The following is a 24,507-nucleotide window of genomic DNA, read 5'->3' on the forward strand; positions in this document are numbered from 1 at the left end:
TTTTATGCCTTGCTTGTGTTATATTGTATGCCCTGGCTCAGCTCATGTTAGCCACGTGGAAGCTGTAGTTCAACGTATTGTCAACACCTGAAGGGGTGTAGCTGAGTTGTTGATTTGCCTGGCTGGGTTCAGTATCAGACCAAAAAGTGTCAATATAGAAACTCAGTTTAGAAAACAAAAAGCTTGAAGATTGCAGTAGGACAGTCTTAAGAATAGGAAAAAAAGGGATATACATTAAATTAAACTAATTTTTAAATCCACTCTTTTTGTATCTACGAAAATATAGACCAAAGGCTCTACACTGTCAGTTTGTCTCACCGTTTGATTCCTAAATGTCTCTCCTAAAAACAGAGATACCAGAAAGATAAGGTACAGGAAGTATTATTTCTTTTGAAATATATATACATATAAAATTCATTCTTAATACTGGCTTATATGTATTTTGAAAACAAATTATGCATTCTGAACAGTGCTGCCATGTGTATACATAGCATACATTGTGTGGTTTTTGAAGTGGGTGAAGCAGGTAGGTATCGCTTGCTCAGTCCTAGAACTTAATGGGAGTTACTGGATTACATATAGTTCAGTACTCTTCTGAGTCAGGAAAACTTACAGTCTAGAAATGCTGAAGATCAGATGAGACTGGTAAATAGTTGAGGGTTAATTAAAAGCAGAAGTGCAAATTTAATTAAAATTGATGTCTGGTGCAATTAAAAGACAGGCTTGACAAAAGCAGCAGCAGTATATCTGTCAGAGCGTAATTACCGAGCATATGAATACAAGTATCTGTTTTTACATTGATCACATTTTTAAGAGTGAGGATTCAGAGTCAATAATAACATTGCCCTAAGATAGCTTGTTTAGATCGTAAGCCTGTGAGAAGAAGGCCTGAGGAAAAACTAATTCCCAAGACTTTCTGAGGAAAATTGTGTTTTGTTCATAATGTTCACTGAAACTTCAACCTCTGTCACCTTGTTTAATGTATTTGGTTTACTGCTTAGTTGAATAGATAAACAATATGTAAACCAAGATTTTGGTCTGTGATGATTCGAAGTAGGAAAACATGAGAACGATAATTTTGGTTTCAAGGGACTTGATTTTTTTTTAAATAACATTGTGTTTATTTTGCCGCTAATGAAACATCTGATTTCTTTTCAGATGTATGTAGTCAGAATTCAAATAAGGCTATAAAAATTATTTTTTCTAGGAAGTTAGAAGACATTAAAGTAGCCAAATGTACAAACAGAAAAGGAAGAAAAATAAACTGAAAAGTGGAATCTGTGATCATTCATCAAGAATCCAAAGTAAAACATGAGAATGAAGAGGAAATGAAGGAATAAAAATAAAAAGATGGCTAGAATGGTAAATGGCAGAAAAACAGGATTTGTTAAGTACTGTGGATTTTTACAGATTCGTTCATAAAATCTAGTTATTTTGAATCTCCAAAAATTTGGATTCATATTGTAATAAGTGAAATGATTCTATAAAAATGAGAGAATCATAAACTTATAACAAGAAGTGAATTTCAAAAGCAATTAGGATTTATAGCATATGTTTTTCAAAAGAGCTCAACACCCTTTGGAAAGCCAGGTTTCCCAAAGAACTTTTTATGCTGGCTGGTGAGATCTTTTACAATTCTGTCTGCAGATGTGTATGCATAGCACTTGAAAAATCAGAGACTCATCTCTTTGGAGAGTTGGATCAAACAATCAAAATTCACTATCAAGATATGTCGCGCATAGCTTTGTTTTGTTTTGTTCTTCTGCTGCAATTAATATGCTTTTACAGAAGACAATAGAGCCAGAAATCAGCAGTTTTCATGCTAATTTAAAGTTGAGTAAAGGGGAAAGCAGTCAATTAAGGCATTAAAGAATTGTTCCTGAAAGGAGTATGTGAAGGGACATTGTGGAGTTTTTGAACATAGACTTTGCAAATGTAGTTAAACTTTGAGCACGGCTATAACTCTGGTAACCAGTGTCTGTTCCTAGAAGGTCTATATTAAAATGTAATTTCACTGGCAATCCTGAGCTCTCAAAAAAGAAGTTGAACTGCTTCATCAGCTCTTGCCTCTCATTGTATATGATAGTTACTGAAGCAGTGAGGAAGGACTTGGCATGGATCTTCTAGTTAGAAGAGGTTACTTAGAATGGACAGTGTTGTAATTAAAAATGTTTCCTACTCTGCCATATTGTTAATTTGTTCATTCCCCATGGTTTACAGTGAAGTCTAGGGATGCTTCCTTTAGAGCTAGAGTGGAAAAATGTATCCCTCTGCATTAGTTTCTATACTGAGAATGGTGTGTCCTGTTTGAACACTGCAGGAGTGAAAGGAATTGGAAAAAGACACAGATCTCTGAGCTTAGACTGCACGTTCACTGCATTTAGGGCATTTCTAATACACTATTGAATTAAGTTCAGATAACTACTGGCGAATTTTTTTTTTCCCCTGTCTTTTTAATATTTCTTTGATTACTGATTATTTTAGGGGAATTTTTGCCAATGCCACGATGGATCTTTTCAGATACCTGAGTGTGTGTTGACTGACTGTAAACCTGTGTTTAGAGAACTAAATCAAGCCTTAGATTCCTTCTTAAGAATCACCCTCTGTACTCTTGTGACTGAGGTTATCTTCAGAATTAAATGTAATAGAAGTCCACTTCCTTTTCCATTTATTTTGATGTATAAATATTTGAAATGCTTGATTTCTATTGTTTGGATACAAATCTACTTAACTGTGACATTTGGGAAAAAAAATAATTGGATTTTGCCTTTTCATGTGGAATTCAGTGTTAAGTATACATTTAAATGGAAGTCCAGGAACCACAAATATATTTAATAAACTTGTTACCTTTGGAGTCCTGTAAGAAAGTTCAATTAATGTTAATGAAAATATGCTTCTAATAACTTCGTTACAACATTTCTAGTCACTGGGAAATTGTGAGAACATTCCACTCCATTTCAAATTCCAAAACAAAGCATAATTCTGCATAAGGAGTAGAATTCACTGAGTCTTAATTGTTCTTGAAAACATTGATTTTCTGCTACTCTATTTTAAAACAGCAGCATGACTACTGTAAGTGTATTTAACTGAAAGGAAGGGTACCAAACCCAGATCTCAGTAAATATAATTTGAATTGTGACCTTTAATGGTGGCTGGCAGAGTTCAGACTTTTTATCTGGCATTGGCAATTGAAAGGTATTCTTCAAATTCTTTTGCTCAGTCGCACTAAAACCCTTCCTACCCGATGACCAGTTTTATTTGCATGATAAATTAGATATGATAATTTTGCTCTTTTAGCAGATTCCTGCCTACATTCCATTTCTCATAATAATTAAGGCTAGGAGCAGTCTGTAGTATTGCAAAGGAAGGAATATTGTATTTTTCCCTTATTATTTAAAATGCTTACAGTTCTGGGAAAGTCTATGCAAGGATGGAAAAATGAGCTGACTGAGAGAATTCCTTACTCCCTCCTCTCTCTTATTCTCTTCTTCTGTTACCCTGACAAGAGTTTGGGATATAAGTTCTATCTTGAACCTCAAATATTCTTTGCTTCTTTTCTTCCTTTGACAAAATTACAAAGTTCGGCTTTGTGTTCCGTTTCTTCTCGGTATATACGTGCTGGCTCACTCATCCTTCTATTCTTCACTGATCTCACAAGTCAGGACTTGTTCTGCTCTCCTTCCTCCAGCATACATCGTTAAATAAGCCACTTAAAATGGTTAAAATTGTAATAGACTGAACTCCTTCCAACGTCAAATGCCAGGTCAGCTTTCCTTACCTGTCTACTAACCCTTCTAGCCAAGTAGGGCTATGGGCTTGGGTTGACTGGATGCCTTTTTGAGGGCTGACTTCAGTGAGTGGTGAAATATACCCCTTCCAAATGTCTTAAGTGGAGCACTTAAAAATAGAAATCCAAGGATCCCGAGGCTCTGATGGAAAATCATGGCCTTCCCTTTTCATCAGCAAAATCAGATTATAATAGTAAGGCTATTTTCTCATTCACCTTGTTAAGCCACTTTTCCTTAAACTGAATGGATTGTCAATGATATTTATTGGTAGCTATGGCTGTGCATTGATGGCTATGAAAGCAGTTGGTTCAAGACAACAGAAAATCTGATTCTTAATACTTTGTTTTTGTTGAGCCGTCTCTCCACTTTTAAGGGCATTATTACTGGTTCATCGTAAGTGGTAAGTGTCCCAGATCATGTCTACAAGGATCACATTTACCAGTCCATGTACTGTAAGAGTACCTGCAGATGCAATGCGGTAATCTCATGGGAGTGCTACACTGAAAAAAAAAATCCCACCCTGTACTTCCAAAATGAAAACGGAAAGAATTTCTCCTGGAAAGTGGCAGCTGCGTTCTGACATTCATGTAATGGGAGCAACTGAAAGCTTTATGGTGTGTAACTGTGACACTGCATTCCAACATAAGCTTCTCCCTGCCCTTCTTCCAACCAATAAACTATTCTTCCTCTCTTTTCACTCTCACCCCTCCTAATCTTCTTCTGTTTATATGCTTTAATCATAATAGCAACAAATCCATCCCTGCCGGTATTATCACACCGTTGCAAATTTTGGCTGTCTCCTTTGGCACGTCCCTTGTAGATGGAATGATATTGCCCACTTTGATGGGGCTTAATTCTCTATGTAAAATACTGCTCTGTCAATGAATATTTTCTCTATTAAACTATTTTCAGTCCAACAATAAGATACAGATTTTTGGGAGAACAGTTTTCTCATTATTACCTTAACCCATAAAAAGGCTTTTTCTTTTTTTTTCTTTTTTTTTTTTTTTCCAAACATTTTGGGCAAGTCTTCAGTTACCCAAATATTTGTAGTACAGAGTAATTTGCATTTCAGCCCTGTGAGACTTGTAAATGTAATGAACAGTCTGTGTGTTTAATATTTTTTATATTTTTAATAATTCGCAAATAGTTCAGTATGTAGAGCTGACCTGTTGAGAAATAGTTTGTAGTGTCTGTAGAGAACACTCCTGAGTTCTACTCTTTTGTATGTTTAGCAGAATTCTGGGCTTCATCTGGAAAAATTCTAGGAGTACTTCTTATTGGAAAATATTTCAAGTAATGTGAAACAACAGGTAATTTTTTTTCCTTTGCTGTGACCCACTTGTAAGGTGAGGTATGGATGGTCCCTCTCCTGTTGCCATTAAACAGGTTTCGGCATTGGAAGTCACATATTACTGTGGATATTAACAACCTTTTGAAAGGTGTGATTGAAAGCATATTGATATCAAAGGGAATTATCAAAGGTCTCGGTTTACTGTGCAATCCAAGAGGCTATTCTGTAACTACCATAAGTGTTTTACTGCAGCCATGGTCTTCATCTGTCTATCCAAGAATAGAATAAGAGAATCTTGGTCTCTAGAGCTGAGAATATTGTGTCTTTGGTGAGACTGTAGACTTTCATATTTAATAACTGAAAAATAAATCCTTTAATCAGAATTTATTCATGGGGCAGAATTAAGGCCCATTATATTGATGGAAATTTTGCCACTAGTTTCAGCAGGAGCATGATCACACCCCCAGGCATACAGTAGGTGGAATCACAGAGGACCAGAAGCATTCAGTAGGATATTGGACACGCTGCAGTCTCATTAGGGCTCTACCTTTTCGGTTTTTCTGCTTGTGACCACTGTTGGCAAAGGTAATTTCTTACTCTTAGCAGCTGAAGTTAGATACTACCAAGATTTCCATGCCTCTCTCTTTTTTGCTACTGAAAGATATATCCTGAGTTATTTTCATTGCATTTTAGTTCTTCTGTAATTAAACTCTGCAGAGCAAGTTTTAGTATACACCTAATAACATCATGCGAAGTTAATACTGTAGAAGCCTGATTGTTCATATTTTAAAAGGACTCTTCATATGGCTGGTCCAGTGAGTTCGGATGCAGGATTCCAACATACAAGGCTCAGAATCAAATTTGTGCTAAGTCAGTGGAAAGTGGCTTTAAAGTAGACATAAATTTAGTCACACCTCACCTTGGTGCAAATGACCCTCAGGCCTACATACCTAAGGGTGTAATCATTGTTGCTAGCACTGTATTCGTCGTTACGCTAAAAGACTACAGTTTGAAATACAAATACATTAAAAAAAAATGCTGGTCCTTGAGTTTTGTTTCCATCCAAGTGGAACTGCCAGGAAGCACTGGAGGCTTGGGGCATTAAAGATGTACTTCAAATAGAATTGGATAATGTATGTTAAATAAAGAAGGTGCCAGGACGTGGAAAAACCTTGTGATCACTGTAAAGCATTTTAAACAGATGAGAATATTGCCTGCTATTTATATCATCAGGTAGAAGCTGAAAGAAAACAGTAACAAAATAAACCCAAGTTTTCATTCTTTTGAAAAATGTGTGGTATATATATATTTGAACATAGTGGATCAAATTCAGATGTTGAAGGAGGGGTAACTTACATGATAATATTGGATATATTGAGTGTAAGAAACTGTAAGTTAGTATGAGTGATAGATGGACAGACTGGGAGAAAGTATGATGTTTAAAGTGGTGCTGGAACAGGTATATTAACTTTTATTTTCAGGGTATCCTACTAATTGCTTTTTCTGCTAAATTCTTCTCTTCTTTTTACCACATAGAGTAGAAGTCAAGGTGTGCTAGATACACAGTTGAGTTAAGGAGTCTCTGCTGCTGACAAAAATTGGTCATAGTTCTGTTGGTTCACACAAGGGAGTCCTGGCATTTTCCATCACCTGGGAAGTTGAGTTTTTCTGTTTTTCCTGTCTTTGAATAGCATCAGCTAAAAGTTAACATCTACTTATAACTTAAGCTATTCCTGTCTTCTTTTTTCCAGGATAGTCTGTAAAAGTACAGCACAGGTTAACTGCCTACGAGGTGCTTCAGTATATTAGTTTTGCTTCTGCATTTCATTAGTGAGGAACAGAATGGCTATTTGTAGCTGGTGTATGTTACAGCTAAAAGAATGCCTTCAACTAACTTGTCCCAGAAATGGTAACGTACCTCAGGCAGAGAATATACCATAGGCAGAGTATGAAAGGAGGAAATGCTCCTTAAGTTGTTTTTTTTTAATAATATTTCTCTGATTAAGTCATGAAAAATAAGGAAAAGATTTGGCATCGTGAATGAGCCTGTAGAGTGGGGAAAGATAAAAATTCAGTTTATTGTGATCCATTGTATTACATTTGACTACTTCAGAAGGAAGGTACAAGAAAACTGATGGTTGGGAAATTATGAACTAGCATACACAAAAAGGAAGTTTCCCCTTAAATTTCATTAACTGTTGCTTGGCTCACATATATTTGTGTGCCATTTACAGATAGCGACTTTGTCTAATATCGCTGAGAACAGCATTGTCCATACACCTGGTTAATCTTCCCTTTAAAAAAAAATAAATCTTAGTATGACCTTATATTTTGCAACAGTTAACACCACAGTAGAATACTGTGAAGTTGTGAAGATTATGCACAACTTCGCAAGATGAGTATCAGTGTGTCCTGTATCTTTCATTACCCTGTATCTTGAAGGAAGTTCATGCTGTTGAGTTGTTTGGAAACAGTGCATTTCTGAGGTTTTCAGGAAGATTCGTATGTATGTTGTTTCTTAGAGAAACCTTCTGTGGAATGTGGAAGGAAGTATGTATGTATGTATACTGTTCCCTGAAGAACTGATACAGCTGATACTTTCTGTGTATGTCCAAGCAGAAATAGCTAAAAACATTGGATATATGGTTGTTTGAATTTATATTACCCTGAATCCAGCCTGTTGTAGTCTCCAAAGTTCTCTCTTTTGTAATTTGAAGTGATGGAGGCATATCTAAGTTGACCAGCTCCCTTAAGGTCAGTAATAGTCATGAATTTTTATAGAGGTGAGAAGGGGTCTGCATGGGTTGTGCCTGCGGTCACAAAGAAACGAGAGTGGTCTCTCTCTCACACACTTTGATAATTCTCATTTTGCCTGATTTGTTCAAATCCAGAATAAGAATTAACTGAATTGATTATCCCAATCTATTAGACTATGCTATAATTAATTTTAACTAAAACCATGAAGTTAAGTATGGACAAAGGAGAGTACATCAGATGCCAGGAGGCAGAGACAACCCTGCCATCAGACAAAGATAAACAGAAAAAATGGCCCTTGTCACACAGCCAACCTGAGCTCAGGATGTGATGCAACACAATATTGAGGCAATATTGTTTGTTAGAAGTATGTTATGAATTTCTAGTTACTTTGCAGATCTGTAGAGGAGACAGTGATTGGAGCTTGGCTCCACTTCTCCGCTGCCTCAGCTCTTGCTGACTGTGCTCTTGTTTGACCTTGGGGTGACAGTCTGGCCAAGGAACAAGAGTGAGAAGGTTGAGAAGACAAGCACGTCAGCAGAGCACTTGAAGGAGGCAGCCTTGTCTGTTGTACACATATTGTAAGAATTAAAAGTCTGGGTGTGCAGGAGAGGGACTTAAAAATGTTATCTTCATATTCTCTGTACGTAGTTTCTTATACATCTCATGAGTCATATTTGCAGAGATATGGTTTAAGAAAAGCTGGCTTTTCTCGCGGCGTGTGTGGAGTAACAAAGTATACAGGAAAGGGCTAAGGGTCTCCCTCCATCAGTGCTCTTGTGAAGGTGAACGACATATGTTACCATGGAGAGAACTTATGCATTTTAGCTCGGCATAACATGGTTTATAGGACAGAGAAGCATAAGTACTATCATACAAGGCAGGTGTGTTCCAGAACGAGGAATTCAGACTGAAATAAGTAGAGGGAAAGCCTAGGAAGTTAATAAGGAACCTAAATTATGGGAGGAGCTCAGGATATCTTGGCTCATTTAACCTCATTAAACAGAGAATGTGTATATGAGTGCCTTCTATAAACATTACAAGGAGTAAATACAGCGAAAAATAGAATTGTTATGCAATTTTCTATTATGTTATATTAGAATAAAATACTTATATAGGATCAAATAGATAGAAATAAATTCATAAATTTGAAACTGATTTCTGGACACAGAAGTATTGAATCTGAAGTAACCATCCAAATAAGTAACAGGAAGAAAACGGTACTGTTTTTAGTGAATCTGAGTAGTTAATGGACAGGTCTGTAAAAAAAGGTAGGAGGGTACGTTTGTTATGGCTGCTGTAGTTTTTGCACCATGAATAATTATGTAAGTTCATATATTGAAGTTGTATATTGTAAACGTCATTCATATTTATATATGTATGAAATTGTAAATATTAGTATAAAGTATGTCTTCTATTTCAGTACCTAAACTCCTGTTTGTGGACTTTCCCATAGTTATCCAAGAAATATTACTTGCCCTGACTTGAGGTATAGCTTCTGTGGCCCCAGTTGCCTTCCTTGGAAGCAGTAAAGATTGACCACAGGTTGACAAAGGTGGGCCAAAGGTTGACACATTATGTACAGTGTTCTTCATAATACTGAAAACCTTGTAGATGGAAACTGGTGTGTCTTGTTTACATGCTCACAACAAAATTCATCAAAGATTTGAAATTACAAAGCAATTCTCCATCAGCACTGATCTCTGTGGGGTTTTGTGGTAGCATTTTCTGTTGCCTGAAAAAAAAATCCTTTTTTAATTTTAATTAATTAATTTTAATTTAATGAGTTCCATATCAGAAAAGAGGGCCCATGCCAGTGGTAGTGCTGTGAGTCTGCCATCTTCTCATCCTGTGCTGGATCCTTGGTTTTGGGGGTTTGGATCTTTTTCCAAGGCATCATAAAGCATGTCATTGGGTGCTGGAGGATTTCTTATAGTTTCATGGGAAGGAAATGCAGAATGCTTGTGGACTGGGTTTAGTGATCAGTCTTGTGCTGGAGTGTTAACAAGTCTTATTTTGTTAACAGTGTTGTTTGAATAGAATGAAATATTTTTTCTGTAGTGTTCTAAACCTCATGTTTCATTCTGATTTTTTGGAGGAGGGTAAAAACTTTGCAAATAACCTTTAATTGTTTTTTCCCTCCTGAAAGGGTATGTTTCTTTCCTGGGCGTAACTACTCTGCAAAGATTCTGCCAGCTTGCTGTGTAACTGAAACATGCTTTAATTTTATTTCTGTTTTTTTTTTAAACGTGGTAACCATTTAGAAAAAAGAAGGGAAAGAAGGGAAAAAACCCCAAACATTTTAAGTCAATGCATTTATTTTCCATTCTTCCTGGCTTATTAGTTTAGTCAGTGAATGTAATATGCAGTTGTCCTAGGACAATGTAGTTGCATGAGAGAAGTGAATGTATAAAAAACATTATCAGGCCTTATGTTAACTTTTTTACAGCTTCCTGATACAATGTTGTGGTTTTGGAAATTGAGAGTGTCTGTCACATCCATGTAAGGTGACATTTCTCTCTGTTGCACCGTTCCTGTTGGTAACGGTTCTACAGTTGGGAACTGATAGCTTGGTGCAGCATAGATGTTGATGTCAACACAGATTTCTGATACCTGCTTTAACATTTGAATTTTTTAATTTCTTTCCGTCACATCTACTTATGTCACTTGTCCCATCCAAAATATTATTTCGCATCCTTTGCAGTTACAGCCCTTAAAAATTTGTGGAGTTATGGTTCTCCGCCCCGTTGCCTTTTTGCTCCCATTCACTAAGCTAATCATATTCCTCTCTATATATATAAATTCCTTCAGAAATTTTCTCATCCAAGCCCTTCATTAATTTTATGCTGTATTTGTGGCTGGCTTTTGGTTGAAATCTTCCCTTTTAAGATGTACAGCACAGAATGCAATCTGCATTGTTTCCCAAGGAGACAAAGCTTCTTCTGGCATTTGTGGTGTGTTTCCTCACTATACGTAACGTTACCTTGCAGAGCTTCTCTATTGCTTGCTTTCTGCGCCGTATCATATTGCAAACTTGCTTATCATTTGCTGTTCACCATTTCCAATGTGTCCTTTCAGCTCTTTTACTTACCAGGTTTTTTCCCACTTGTTCATGCTTTAGATTATTTTTCCGGGGCATATTTAAACAGTAGTAGCTTCTGAGTTGGTTCTGTGAGCTGAATAATTAAAGTACTAAATTTAACTTAAGAGAACCTCATTATTATACTTCTTTCCAATTTTGGGTTGGTTTGGGGCTTGGTTTTTTGGGTTTTTTTCTGTGCTTCTGCTTGGAAAAATTGCCTTAAGCATCCTGAAGCAGGTACCATGGCTGGATCTCAGAAAGCTGGTTTGGCATGTACTGAAGCACTACATTCATTGGAAACTGCAATCTAGCTACAAAAGAGAGGTAGTGACAGTCATTATGAAATAGCTCTAGCTTCTCTTCTGCTGCTGCCTATCTGTAATTTGAAGACCCGATCTGCAAACATTAACCAAATACATAACAGGTTTCTGATTTCTAAGCAGACAAATGTCAAGGTCCTTTAGTGCAAATGCAGACTTTGCCTGACTAAAAAGTAATAGAAAAGCAGTATACAACTTTTTCTGTATATCAGTGAAAGTTTTGATATAGCTCATCTGCTTCAGTGGCAGAGGAAGTCTAGAACTGAAAGACTGCACAGAGGTGAAAATGAAACACAATGCAATTGCAGACATCATGCACGGATGTTAATGGGGCTGACCTGCATTTATTGTCTTGGCATGCACTTTATAGACACTATGCATGTAGTATGAAGTGATATTTAGTAATTCTGAATCATTCAAGACCAGAACCTGGGAATTACTTCACACCTGCAGCTTTTACAGAAGTAAATACTAAATTCCAGTCCTCATACATTGCAATATTAAGTGGCACCAGCATATTTACAGTGTTTTCAGTGCTGGAAATGGTACACTGCTATGAACGGACCTTTTCAGAGAACACTTACTCAAATACTGTTTTATTAGTAACATTTGCTCCCCTAAAAAGTGCTTATTGAGAAGTATGCTCTGCTGCTTCTGATTAGAAGTCTTAGATCCTCTGTATGGTTAGTGAGAGGTAGAAGACTCTACTAGAAAGTGTTTTCAGTTCATGTGGTGTCTTCTGAGTATCTGTCCATGACTGACTTCAGTTGAGAGTCGTGGGTAATTTAACTCCTAACTTGGGCACCTCAGTTAAGGGCCAGTAGTGAACTTGATGAAACAGCCAAAATGAACTCTGAAAAGGGCAAAGGTTTATTCTCATTCTTTTTCCCACTGTTTCATGGTGCGATTTCAGCAGTTTTCATTAACCTGTATGTATGTAAAGACATACAGAGTTAGTGACTCGTCGTTCTTTCCTTGCTGAGCAGCTGATGAATGATCTCTTGATAACAGAAGGGAGGATCTGTATATAATTGCCAGGGATGACATACAGCGTGCTTAGAAGCTCACTGAGACAAAATCAATTATTAAATCCCTCTGAACAGTTTGAGGTATTTCTGACTAAGAGAGGTAGATACACTAAAACTAGTATTTAAATTATTTTTCTGTATAAAACAAACCAGGGCCCATCTTGTGACTCTTCACAGCAAGTGGCAAAATACAGCTTATATTCCAATAGTGAATCCTCCTCCTTTCCCCCTAGCCCCAAACATGATTGTTTCACACACATCTTCTATTAATAACAGTTCCTGCTCTGCGCTATTTTCTACGCTGTGCCCAGACATCGTCTGGGAACATGCTGGCTGGTTTGGGCCAAAGTCATTCTAGAGGACATAGTGAAAAGTTTTGGTGCTTGAGTCTAGGTCCTAGCCAAGTTTAGTTTACCATTATGGAGGCTATGATGCAAACTGGAAGCAATAAGCATAGGTGATAAAAATTTTTCTACTAGTTTCACCTCTTTCTAGTTACAGAAGGCATACAAGTGAAAAATCACATGGGATAGTCAATAATCAGTGCCTCTGATATGATAAAGCTTAGGTTATTTCTGTACTGATACCATAAAGAAAACTTTGTCATACTCCTGTTCTGGCCATAGCTCAGCTCTGTGCATATGAGCCTACTTCACTGTGTTTAATTATGAATTTGCTCTTTTAGTCTAAGATGTCATTAATATTCATGTAACCAGTGTACTGGATGGCGATCTCTAGGTTTTGCTATATTTATTTAACAAAGAGTTAGAAGCGTGTACCTGGGCGGTACGTGTACGTGTACGCGTGCGTGTGCACACACATGTGTTGGACTTGGCATATGCCTAAGGCAATACCTAGACCTGACGCCTTAGAGGCAACTGCTCAGGAGTTGTCAAGCAAGATTAAATCTGAAATTTATTTGGTAAATGAATCTTACAGACTGCTTGCATGCTTTTATGCTTAGTTCTTAAAAGTACATTTGATATTTACATACTAATGTTTTGTATCTTTGGGACTAATGTTTTCATATATGTCTGTGTAAAAGCAAAAAAAAAAATCCTGACTTTTTAAATAATGTTCAAATAATGTTCATCTTTACCCTGTTGCATTTATGCTGCTGTGGTCTCACCTACATAAAAAAGCTGGCTGGATCGTTGTATGCTTAAAGATGGCATTAAGTAGTTCTGCTCAACTGAACCCTAATTTCTTCAGATACTGTGAGACCAATTCTGCCTGTGAACGTCTGCGCATTCTCCACATGCCTTCACAGCCCTGTGCACGTTGGTTCCCTTAAAGAACTCGATCCCTATCTGGATCCTCAGTATGCCTATGAAAACTCTAGCAGAAAGTCCTGTGATCCAGAGTCTTGATCCAATCTGTTCTCAAATGATGAAAACTCAAATACCCCTTAGTAAATCTGAGCTGGCAGACATTGCCGTGATGCTGTTAGCGGCACTCGAAAAGTTTGCTTCTCCTAGGGGGCAAGAGTTCCTTCAGCCCATCAGAGAAAATTGAAGTGTATTATTTAGAATTTTAACAGCACGTTCACAGAGTTGCATACACTAGCTGTGCTTTTGTTTGGACAACAAATTAAGCTCTGCAGGGAGCAAATTATGCTCCTCATATACAAAGGGTTTTCTTAGAAAATTAAAAAAAAATCCCTCTTTCTGTCACTTAGTCTCATACATTATACGTAACAATGAGAAGTCTGGAATGAAAGGAACATAGAAAATTAAATTAATCTGGTGCCAAAGTGAAAATTTGGGCACTAATAAATAGGAAATGTAGAAAAATTAAGTTGAAAGTGTGAAATCAAGTGCACGTGCCCCTGCCTCACAGCAGTATGTTGGGAGGGGGCTGTAGAAGATGGTAACAGAAGACTCTCTTGAACTAAGCAAGCACTAACGAACTAAGCCTCCATCACGTTCATCGTAAAAAAATGCAAACTTTTCTACAAAGTGTTGGTTGGTGGTTTTTTTCTACCACTTTTTTTACAGAAATAGTTTGGTTACCCAGAAAAGTAAGCTTTGGTTAGACCAGAGGATTGTGAATTACCACACAGTTGTTTTAAGTCTTTCTACTTTCACAATGTGTATGTCAATTTGAAGACCCGAACTGCAAACATTAACCAAATACATAATAGGTTTCTGATTTCTAAGCAGACTAATGTCAGGGTCCTTTAGTGCAAATGCAGACTTTGCCTGACTAAAAAGTAATAGAAATAAGTCATGTAACTTCCTGAATTTCCATTTATTGATCCATAAAATAAGTATGGTAAGACTTCTCTGTGGGACTTAATTCTTATAAAGCACTTTGAAATTTTCAATTATAAGATTTTCTATTAACTGTGTTTGTCTGTTCCCATTTACTATGCCCAAACATTCGTTTAGGATCACAGGAGATCCATAACGTAAAATAGAAGAAAGTGCACGCAGTATCTTCTTACTTCACAGCAGGAGTGAAATAATTTTTTTGTCACTTGAGTTGATTCTTTAGTTCTTTTGCTGTCATGGAATCATGTGGGTTTGTTGATACTGAGCTGTGACAGACAGTTTGCCGATTCATCAAACCAAATGGCATCTTGAACAGTTGAAGAAGAAATTATTCAAGATTTTAAAATATAACTCTATATTATATATATTATATTGTATTGTAGTGTATTACATTATACTATACTACACTATACTGTATTATGTATAATTCATGACTGAGCAAAGTGAACGGGCATGTACAGAAAGTCCCGCTCTGGTGAGAGGAAAGCCCAAGCCAATGCTGTCTGGTTTGTCCTATGTGTTTTCTTGGAAATCTGCTCAGCACAGCTGTGGTAATGAAGCAGGGAATACTTCCCTGACCCTCATTGTTTTGCCTGCAGGTTTCTGCATACCGAGTAAAGAAATTGTGATTAATGTGGCATTCCGTGTCAAGGGTAGACTGTAGATTACCATTAAGTGCATCATTATGTTATCTTTGAAAAATTTACTAGGTTTCACCTGACAGATAATAGCTTTTCCTCTGCCAACACAACAGAGGAATAACAAACTAATATATGGGATGAACTAATATATATCAAAGAAGTGTTACTTTTGACAGAGAAACAGCTTTTCCTTTTTGTAGGGTTTTGAAGGAATTTTAAGTAAAACTTCCGTGCTTGTTTTCTTTCCAGCCGTGTGATTTGAAGTCGTGCACGTAGTGGTGCTGTTGCTGCGGTGCGGGGGTGTTTGGCTGCGGGGTCTGTGGGCGAGCGGCAGAACTGTGCTTGGATGCTCCGTTACTGAGCATCGGGCGTGCGATGGGTCAGTTATAAAACATAATAGATTGCTTCCTTGCTTCTGCACGCTGATTCATCTCTGGAGTTCCTCATGGGCTCCAAGTTGCATAACCGGCATGGGACCTGAGCCTTATCTTCTTTTTGTTGGTGGTTATTATGTTAACTGTTTCTGCCCCCTTGGTGATTAAGAACAGATTATGCAACAGGAGCGAAGAATTTCCAAACCCCTTCCCCGCTGAAAAGTCAACGTGAGCCTCCAGCGACCGCTGCTTCTGTCATTAAAGCAGAGTGAACCAGCGGGTTATTTCTGAGGAAGTTTCACTTTCTGGTATTTTCTTCAGTGGACCAGAGTCTTGTTGGTTTAGAACTTCAGTAGAGAAATCTCAATGTGCCTGTGAGGTGTCGTGGGCAGGGACGTTGAGAGCCAAAGTACAGGACTGAGAAAGCCTGGCTGTAATTAATGAATCCACCTACTTGGGGTCTCTTCTGAAACAGATCTTTAAAATGGCTCCTGCTCCTTTCTGTCAGTCAGCATCTGCCTTTTCATGTCCTGCCAGCTTTTCTCTCCCGTTTTGTTTTTCTTAGCAAAATGTCACTCTGTATTAAGAGCAAGCGGCACAGTGTGACGGCTCCCTCCAGGCCCTCAGCTGCGTGAGCTCAGGACGGTACACACCTGAGGTCCTGAATCTGTAACCAGCATGTCTTGTGCGTAATCAGAACTGCCTAATTTCAAAAGTATTGAGCTCTTCTCATTGGCATCACAGGAGTTAACCGCTCTGAAAATCGAGTCACTTTTTTGAATACTGGTTGTAAGTGGCATCCAGTTTTTAAGCGTGGTGTTACGTCCTCAGTACTGTTGTTTACCAGTCCCTGTAACAAGTAGTATTACCCGCTCAAACTTCGAATTGTAGCTGATGAATATATTTAAACTCTTTCAGTAGAAGGCACTAATGAAAAATATTACTGTGGGGGTTTTTTAGCTTGATCTGATTTCCATACTTTTAGTGTTTTTATAAAGAAACCATTTAAATATTTTACAAAAAATCCTTTGCTGGTGTAGCTGAGACTATTAAATTGTGCAGTGATAAACAACAATTTGTTGTAAATGTAAGCATTTGGCTTTTTGTACTCTGTTCTCATTTTAATCAAAAAAATAAAACTTGCAACTGTTTCTGCAAATCCAAAAAATGTTGACGTAACCATTATCCAGTGAAGACTTGAAGGTGCTCAGTTGTCACCTTGTCATCTTGTTTTAGAAATACTAAAAGCTGAATAGAAAGCCCAGATGTACAGCAATGTATGTGTCCTTTATGTAGGTAGCTTGGAGGAAGCCTTTGTTTTATTCTTTAATATTTATATGAAGCAGTGATCACATGAAGTGAATCATATTCATTTAGGGATCCTGCCTAAACAAAGCTGGGTCAGTGCCATGGTTTTGGGGAATGGGCATTTAATATTCTTTGCTTTGAGGGCTCACTTTTCCTGTGAAATAAGTAGTTTCTCTTCCTTCTGTGTTGTAAAATTTACTGTGCAGGTCATACATACCTGAAGTTGACCGACTGATCACTCTAGATACCAAAGTATATAAAAAGTGACAAAAGTGAAACTCCAGAAGTCCCCACACCTTCCTGCTGTGGTGTGTGTTGAAGGAATAATGGGCAGAACACATTGGGCTTCTCGGGTGGTTTGTCCTCTGGACACGTGCTCAGGCCATGCCCCATTCGTTTTTCAGTGATACATATACCACTTGACTAGGGACTAGGAGCTGCCTTGGCACCCACATCGAATTATGTGAAGAGCTTGCAGATAACGTTAGCTTTTTGTTGTTAACAAGACATAAAACTTCTGAGACACTGCATCATATTACAGTTCCTTGAACCATTCAGGTCTTGAGCCCTATTTAATTGAAAGAGTTAAAAATTAATGATGAAAGTAGAAGCAGCTGAGTGGTGACTAACCCAAAGAACATCTATGCCTTACACGTTAAACTTTAATGTATGCATCATCCTGAGTGTTGAAATCTTGCAATTTAATAGCATGTTAAATAAATAATTGTTAAATAAGTTGAATGACAGTTTTTAAAATACTGTTTATTGTCACAACAATAAACAGTGACAATTCCAGTATGATGTAAGAATATATGTACTATTTTTAGCAGGTTGACGAAAGCACAGCAAGGGTAGGTGATACGACTCACAGCTCTCAGCGACTCCTGGGCACAGAGCGTGTTTGCCTTCAGTAGATTCGCTGGCCAACTTCCAGTAGTCCCCAGACCTGCTTGAGTCTCTGTGACTACTGTCTCTAGCTGCCCAGCTCTCTGCCTTCCCATGTGCTTAACCAATAAAAATCGCTGGACTTTGGGGCTAATTTTAACCAGGTGAATCTGGATTTCTCTCTCTAGTTATGTGTAATATATCACAAGAAACTTCTATCATTAAGTATGAGAAGGGTTTCTATAAATAAAGGGGTCATTAACCTTTACAGACTACTTAATGGTATATACTGTGGCATTCATAGGTGTGACGATACCTGGTGCTTATGATGACTGGTCTTCTAATAATTCTGAAAGTTGTAACTTGAATATAATTCTCTGCCATCTACTTGATTTCAGCTAGTGTAAATTACATATAGATAAGATCATGCCATTTGAAAAGTAAAAAAGTTATATAACTGTTGTTGAGCATTTGAATCTCATTAATTTCCTTCATTTTACCTGTATATTTCTACTTCACTTATTTGAAGACACAAACATAACATGCTTTTTTTATGAGCATGTGTGTCATTAGAATAAAATATGTTAAATCTGTTGAGAATAAAATATGTTAAATCTGTTGTATCTGCAGTTGCGTTGCAAAGAAGTTGAACTACATCTTTAAGCAATTCTGCAGTCAAATGCACATTTCAAAATCCTGGCTCAGGAATCTAGCAGTAAACTAAGAAATAGTTGATAAGTGTTTGAAAAATGTGAATTTTACATTTCTCTATTATTGTCTGCAAAAGATTAAAAAAAGAAAGAAATTAAATAAAATTATCCTCCATCTTACCACCATCTTTTAAATTTGTGTGTCATTAAAAAAATGCAGGAATGCACGGGACATTGTAACAGCTTTCTTGGTTTGTCCTTTTTCCTCCAAGGTTTAGCAACTTCCCCCAGTGGTTAGTACAGCTCTCCAAGCAACTAATCCTGTATCTATAAACTGTAATGTCAAAGGATTAATGTGTGCCTGGGAACGCAGGTCAAATCTGCTTTAGATCACCACAGTTTGAGTTCAGCTCCTAGCTGAAATATCACGAAACTACCATATAATTTAGTACAAGTCTTGCATTCCTATTCTTCAGCTGCTGGTTGCCTTTAATAAAAAGAGGCCCAGGATTGATTTCCGTGCGAATGTATTTTTCTTTGTCTAAAACCAAAGTAGTATCAGCTGGAAAGTAGAAAGATGTCTTAAAATAGTTCTGTATTTGATATAAATAGCACTTTCAAAGTCTGCTTTTAAAATACTGTAGAAAGTACAGCATGGCAAGTTACTGATATTCCTCAATTTCTTCTGTATGCTATGTTACAATGCCCAGATTTTTTAAGCATCTCTTGGTGGCACGCCCTGCCTTCCACTGGATAGCTGCTGAGACCAGTGCTGCTGCACACAGATGCAGTGGCATACATTCGCTGAATCTCATCTGAGAGTAAAGACAATTATTTTTAAATATTTTTTACAAAAATCCGAATCTAATTTGTGCAATACATAGAATGATATATGCAGTAAGCAGACATATATAACTACATGTATTTTATTTACTCTGAGTCACCGACAAAACACAGCAATTTATACCTAATTATCTGCAAATGTAAGATCCAGAATATCTGTTACTTTACTTTCTCGATACTTATGTTAGGTACTGCAGTCGTGTGTTTTTGAGAGTTTTTCCTATATGAATTCTTGCAATATGGTTTTACTTCCAGAAGAAAGTGGCAGGTATCCTTTTAGAATATTCGTTTGATCTTAACATTGAAATGTAATTGAGAGCAGGTATATTAATTTACTTCTGGTTAGTGTGGGTGGCCTTTTAATTAATTTCATTCTCTTTTAAGGCTACAGTGTATTCTATTATCGTAACATAAAATAATTACCAGCTTTAGAATATGTCTATTTCACTATGACATAGAAAAAGCAATATTGTGCACCACTATACACATCTTAGTGAAGGGGCTGCATGCTTAGGCTTTTGTTCTGACCAAGTTTACCTATATTGAACTGCAAATTGAAAATCCCGTGTGTTGTCAAACTGTAAAGTTACTGTCAGAGTGGCTGACATGTTTTTAATTTGGTTGGTTGGTTTACTTAGGGAAAATAGTTTACCAGCTGAAATAAAAAGCAGTGTACTTTTGCTGAAATAAAAAATCTGCCTGGACCAGAGTGACGGTTCCTGCCTGCTGCCCTCTGGTGGGATCGCCGTCCTCCTGGAGCAAGTGGCTGTGCTCGCGCTCCTGGGCACTTGTTTCAAAACTGATAGAACTGAGCATTTCATAACCACGTTCTCTCTTGCTTCGTCTTTTAAAAAATTCAACGTGGGCATGTCACAAAGCCTGCCTACGCGTCTGAGGTGCAACGCGCCTGGAAACCCAACTTCATTTCAAGCAGAGACTCATTTAAAAATTAAGTCTCTTGGGTGGGATGTGGTGCAGTAGGACGTTGCTGACAGTCATTTTCTCATGGCCTGGCAGGTTCTTCGCTCTGTGCTGCTGTTTCCGACGATAGAGCGTATGGCTCAGTCCCCTCAAGGAAAGCTCATGACCCCTTTGCTGTGCAAACTTCGTTACATTCTGTATATGCCCGTCTACCTGCTGTCTTTTCTACCAGAGGGAGTCAAAGCCTCCCTGGTGCGGTTTGCTCTGCGAGGAATGAAGACCTGTGATGAATCTTCCATAACAACCTCCGTAAATCTTTTCAGCGTGGACTGCATTGGTGAGCACCTTCTTTTTTGTTACACCAGCTTTTGTATTGTTCTTGTTTAGTGTTGATGTAGTTTGTGGGCAAAAGCTTAATACTAAAGCATGAATAAGTTTTGAAGAAGGACAGGTCTAATCTTTTCTCAAATTAAGACCATGGGTACAGGAAAACCTCAAATGAGTCAATTAAAATAAAAATCTTAAGAGGAAAATAACAAATAAAATATTTTCCTAAAGAATATATATTTCTTAAGAAAACTGACCTATACTACTAACAGTATCTCGTGATCGAAACACTGTTTTTGTAGTCTGGTTTATGTTACTTATGTCTGCTTACTTTTTGCTTTTCATTCATATTGGATGGTGAAAATAAATCAGTAATCAGTTTCACAAAGGGTTCTTTGCATCTGTTTTTTTCAAAACTATGATTTAACCAGCTGTATAGATTTTGTTACCTGAATTGGAATATTGGTAAATTCAGAAAAGAGCCTTCATCCTACAAAGACACATAGAAGTTACTTTATGCACAGAAGAATTTCAGCACTTTTTTGAGCATATGGAGAAAGGTAGAAGATTAACGTTCCTCCAGTGCATATTGTATGCATATTTTGCACATTCTAGCAAGAGAAACAGCTTTAAGAAAGGGAATAATTTCAGATAAATTATGTTAAGTTTAGAATGAAAACCAGAACATGGATTGTGCTATACTCCAGGTATTTTGGTAAGTTAGGAGTTGAAAACAATTTGGAATAGAATTGACGTGCTAACACAGTAATAATAGCAAGAAGGAAGTTTTGATTGCGTTAATAGTAGTAAAAACACATTCCTACATTTCCAGTTGTGCTCTGTCTTCTATCAGTTAAATTTTACCTACTAATCGTCCAAACAGATGTGCCAGAGTAACTCTGTGGTTGCAGCGAGGTCCTATACCTCTTGCAGATATCTGTGGATGTGTTGGTCTGTATTGGAGGCTATAGCTGTAGGACTGTAGAGAGACTGAAAGCAGGATGGGCAGTGAGGGTTCTTACTGCCAAACCTAGACAGCCCTGTTTATGTTGTACAAACCTGGTATAATGACAGTCACTCCGCCGCACTCCCCTGTGCCTGACAAAATCAGGCTCCCAGTTGATAATGTGAACTTCTGACAGGAGTCCTGTGGTCTGTTGCTTCAGTTCCTACTAATTTATGACACGTTTATGGTGACCCAGGAGAAAGCAAGCATGCAGTCACATGTACACTAGGCTTTCAGGTTTCTTCCTTTGATAATTTAGTCTCAGAGAAAGGTATGTGAAGGTCTGTGGGGTCACATCTCCACAAGCCAGGAACCCTTCTCTGGTCCCCACAGATAAACTTTTACCTCTCAAAACTGGTTATCCACATCCAGTGTTGTATTGGAAATGGTCCTTGGCCTGCATTAACCTCCAAAAAAGCGTGGCCAGCCATTGTTTGTGAGGGCTGTTTGGCCCAGACCACAGCAGTGGCAGGAATAATTTAACAGAACGGTTTTTGTGTGCTGCTGTTGGAGCCTGATGTGCCGAGCTCTTTGGTCCTCAGGTAAATGAGCCTGGTTGGCGTGTGTGTGTGTGTGTGTGTGAGCCTGTTGTAATTTTCTGTGTGCATCAGTGTCTGATCCGTGTCTAAGCTGTAAGGTAAATTGAGGGAAGAAACCAGGCTGAAGGCTCTTGTACTCATAGGATGTGATCTCTGCCTATGTTCAATTTATTGACTGAATTCGTTATACCAGAATGAAAACCCCTGTGAGCCAATGTCTTGTAAAACTTGCATTAATAGGCCTTATTGATGCAACTAGTTCCTTTGGGCTTGTGATATCATCTCTCTTGAGCAGAATTCCCCTTTGGTTTCATCTTTGGAAACTGATGATGTTTTACAGCCCAGTGACTCAGGACCACATGTGTGGATTAATAATCTTAGGGCTTTCCGGATATTGCCTGTTAACCTTCTCTTGGATTGTTTGCGGACAATAGAAAATGTAACCATTCAGCAAAAATTTGCTAAACTGAGCACAACAACTGAGTCTGTCTTATGGGACCACTCATCTGTGAGTTACTGAAGCCTCTGAATTTGTGGTAAACGTTTTTCTGATTGATTTCTTGTCCCTTAATAAACTGCTAGATATGGTTCAGAAACGTTCAGCAAATGAAGTTGTTTCTCCTCTCCAGGAAGGTTGCATGTCAACTCATTAAAAATACACATATTGCCTTTGGCATGTACATCTGTTGCATTACTGTAATTGTAATAAAAGCTGTGATTAAAGGCAGAAAAGATGGTAAAAGTTTCCTTAAAACTAATACGTCCGTTAAAACAAACCAACCTGCCAGGGATTTGTTACCACATCCCAAGCTTAGTCACAACAATGTTTTCTCTCCTCTGAAAGGAAATGAGATTTGAAAACTTAATTATAGCGGAACTCTAAGACCGAGTGCTGCGCCCGTTGACATCAAGAGTGAAAAGCTCCATTCAGTTGCAGCAGAATCAGGCCCTTGGTTGAAGGAGTCAGTGAAGGAAGAATTATATTACATATCTGTCCCACCATTTCAAATTATGTTTGTTCCTGCTTCTTGTCCAAACTCATCTTTCCATTGCCCTAACTTTATAGTTGCTGATACATAGAAGCCCCAGTCACGCAGCAGAAGGCATCGTGATGACACTGTGCAGAAAGGTAACATACCGTCTTGTCCCAAAGGGGAGGTAGTACAGAAACAGGAGGGACAGCAAGGACTGTAAAGAAAACGGATTGTAAGGAAGGATGGGAAGACATGGTGTCGAAGTAGTAAAGGACCTATTAGAAATAAGCAAAGGGGTCTGAAAGAAGTTTGCCTACCTGGATTAAACTTTTAGCAGAAGTTTCTTAGGGCAGAAGAAACTTTACAGTGAACAAACTAGCATTTGGGTACTTGTATTCGTGAAACTCGGAGATGAATAGACAGAAAAATTGGACATGAGTGACCTTGAGTTATCTGAAACATTGTCACTCTGTTTATTCAGGCTAACAAAACAAGGATACCCCTATCTAGCACGGTGGTGGTTGTTCTACAAATCATGTACAGTCCTGCAACGCTGGAATACTTTGGCACTCCAGCGCGTTGAAATTTGTAAACATTTCTTCGGTGACAGATGCCAGTAGCAGACTTACAGTGACAGTAAAGCGTTCTATCTACATGGGACAGGATTTATTGTCCAGCCGTTTGACTGGCAAACTTCCTCCATTTGTTTCTGTAAAATTTCCACAAAAGCACAGACATTACATAATGGGTAAACACTGCAAGGCTTTTTCAAGAGGCGGGCGTGCGGGTCAGGGGTTAACGTCTGGATGACAGTGAAGATACAGATAAGCACAATAGCAAGAAAAACCTCCAACTGGCCCAAACGCAGTGCGTCCTGTGTGATCTTGAACCTGTGACTTCCCCGGAGGAATCTCCCTGTTTGTTTAACCTATCTGGGGAGCGGGGGAGCCCGGGGATCTGGGATGGGAGGAGGTCTGCTTTGTGCAGTTCAGGCAGGTTGGGAAGGAGGGGACTCAGAAACCTGAAATGAGGGTTTCACATGGGTTCAGGCTGTCACACGAACGCAGGCTAGAGACAGTAGATTTCCAGTTTATTTTAAGCCTCCGAGAGATGTTGTAAGAAGACGAGGAACTAAGATTAAACTTCAGAGTTTGGATTCAAATTTTATCTTGTTCCAAGTGTGGAGACATTCAGATTTCATGTGGAGTGTTTACATTTCCCTCATTTTACAGAGAAAAAAGGACTAAGGCATTTTCAGACACTCCACTCTTATGCCAGCAGGACTGCATAGGAAGCAAGAGTCCTGACTGAGGTATTGAGGCTTGTCTCCCAGCAGAAGCTACCTCTCTCTGTTAGCTGTACAGGATAGCAAACTTACAGCCCTGAAGTGCCATAGAGTAAAAAGCTTTATCATAGGTTAGAATTTGCAGAACTGTCGAATAGCATCTGGGAGATAAATTCGTATCGAAAGCCAGTGAAACATAGGCTTCCAGTTGCTAT

At 38.1% G+C, this 24,507-nt stretch overlaps 1 protein-coding gene across 1 annotated transcript in view; it reads left to right on the plus strand.

The window, feature by feature from the left end:
- LDAH (lipid droplet associated hydrolase) overlaps nt 1-24,507 on the plus strand; it is a 127,082-nt gene that overhangs the window by 66,150 nt on the left and 36,425 nt on the right. The window contains exon 5 of the mRNA XM_075049049.1: nt 20,258-20,498. Within this exon, the coding sequence (XP_074905150.1) occupies nt 20,258-20,498 (241 nt within the window). The remainder of the gene's footprint in view (nt 1-20,257; nt 20,499-24,507) is intronic.

Source organism: Buteo buteo, chromosome 17 (assembly GCF_964188355.1).
Source record: "Buteo buteo chromosome 17, bButBut1.hap1.1, whole genome shotgun sequence".
In the NCBI taxonomy this organism is placed as follows: Eukaryota; Metazoa; Chordata; class Aves; order Accipitriformes; family Accipitridae; genus Buteo; species Buteo buteo.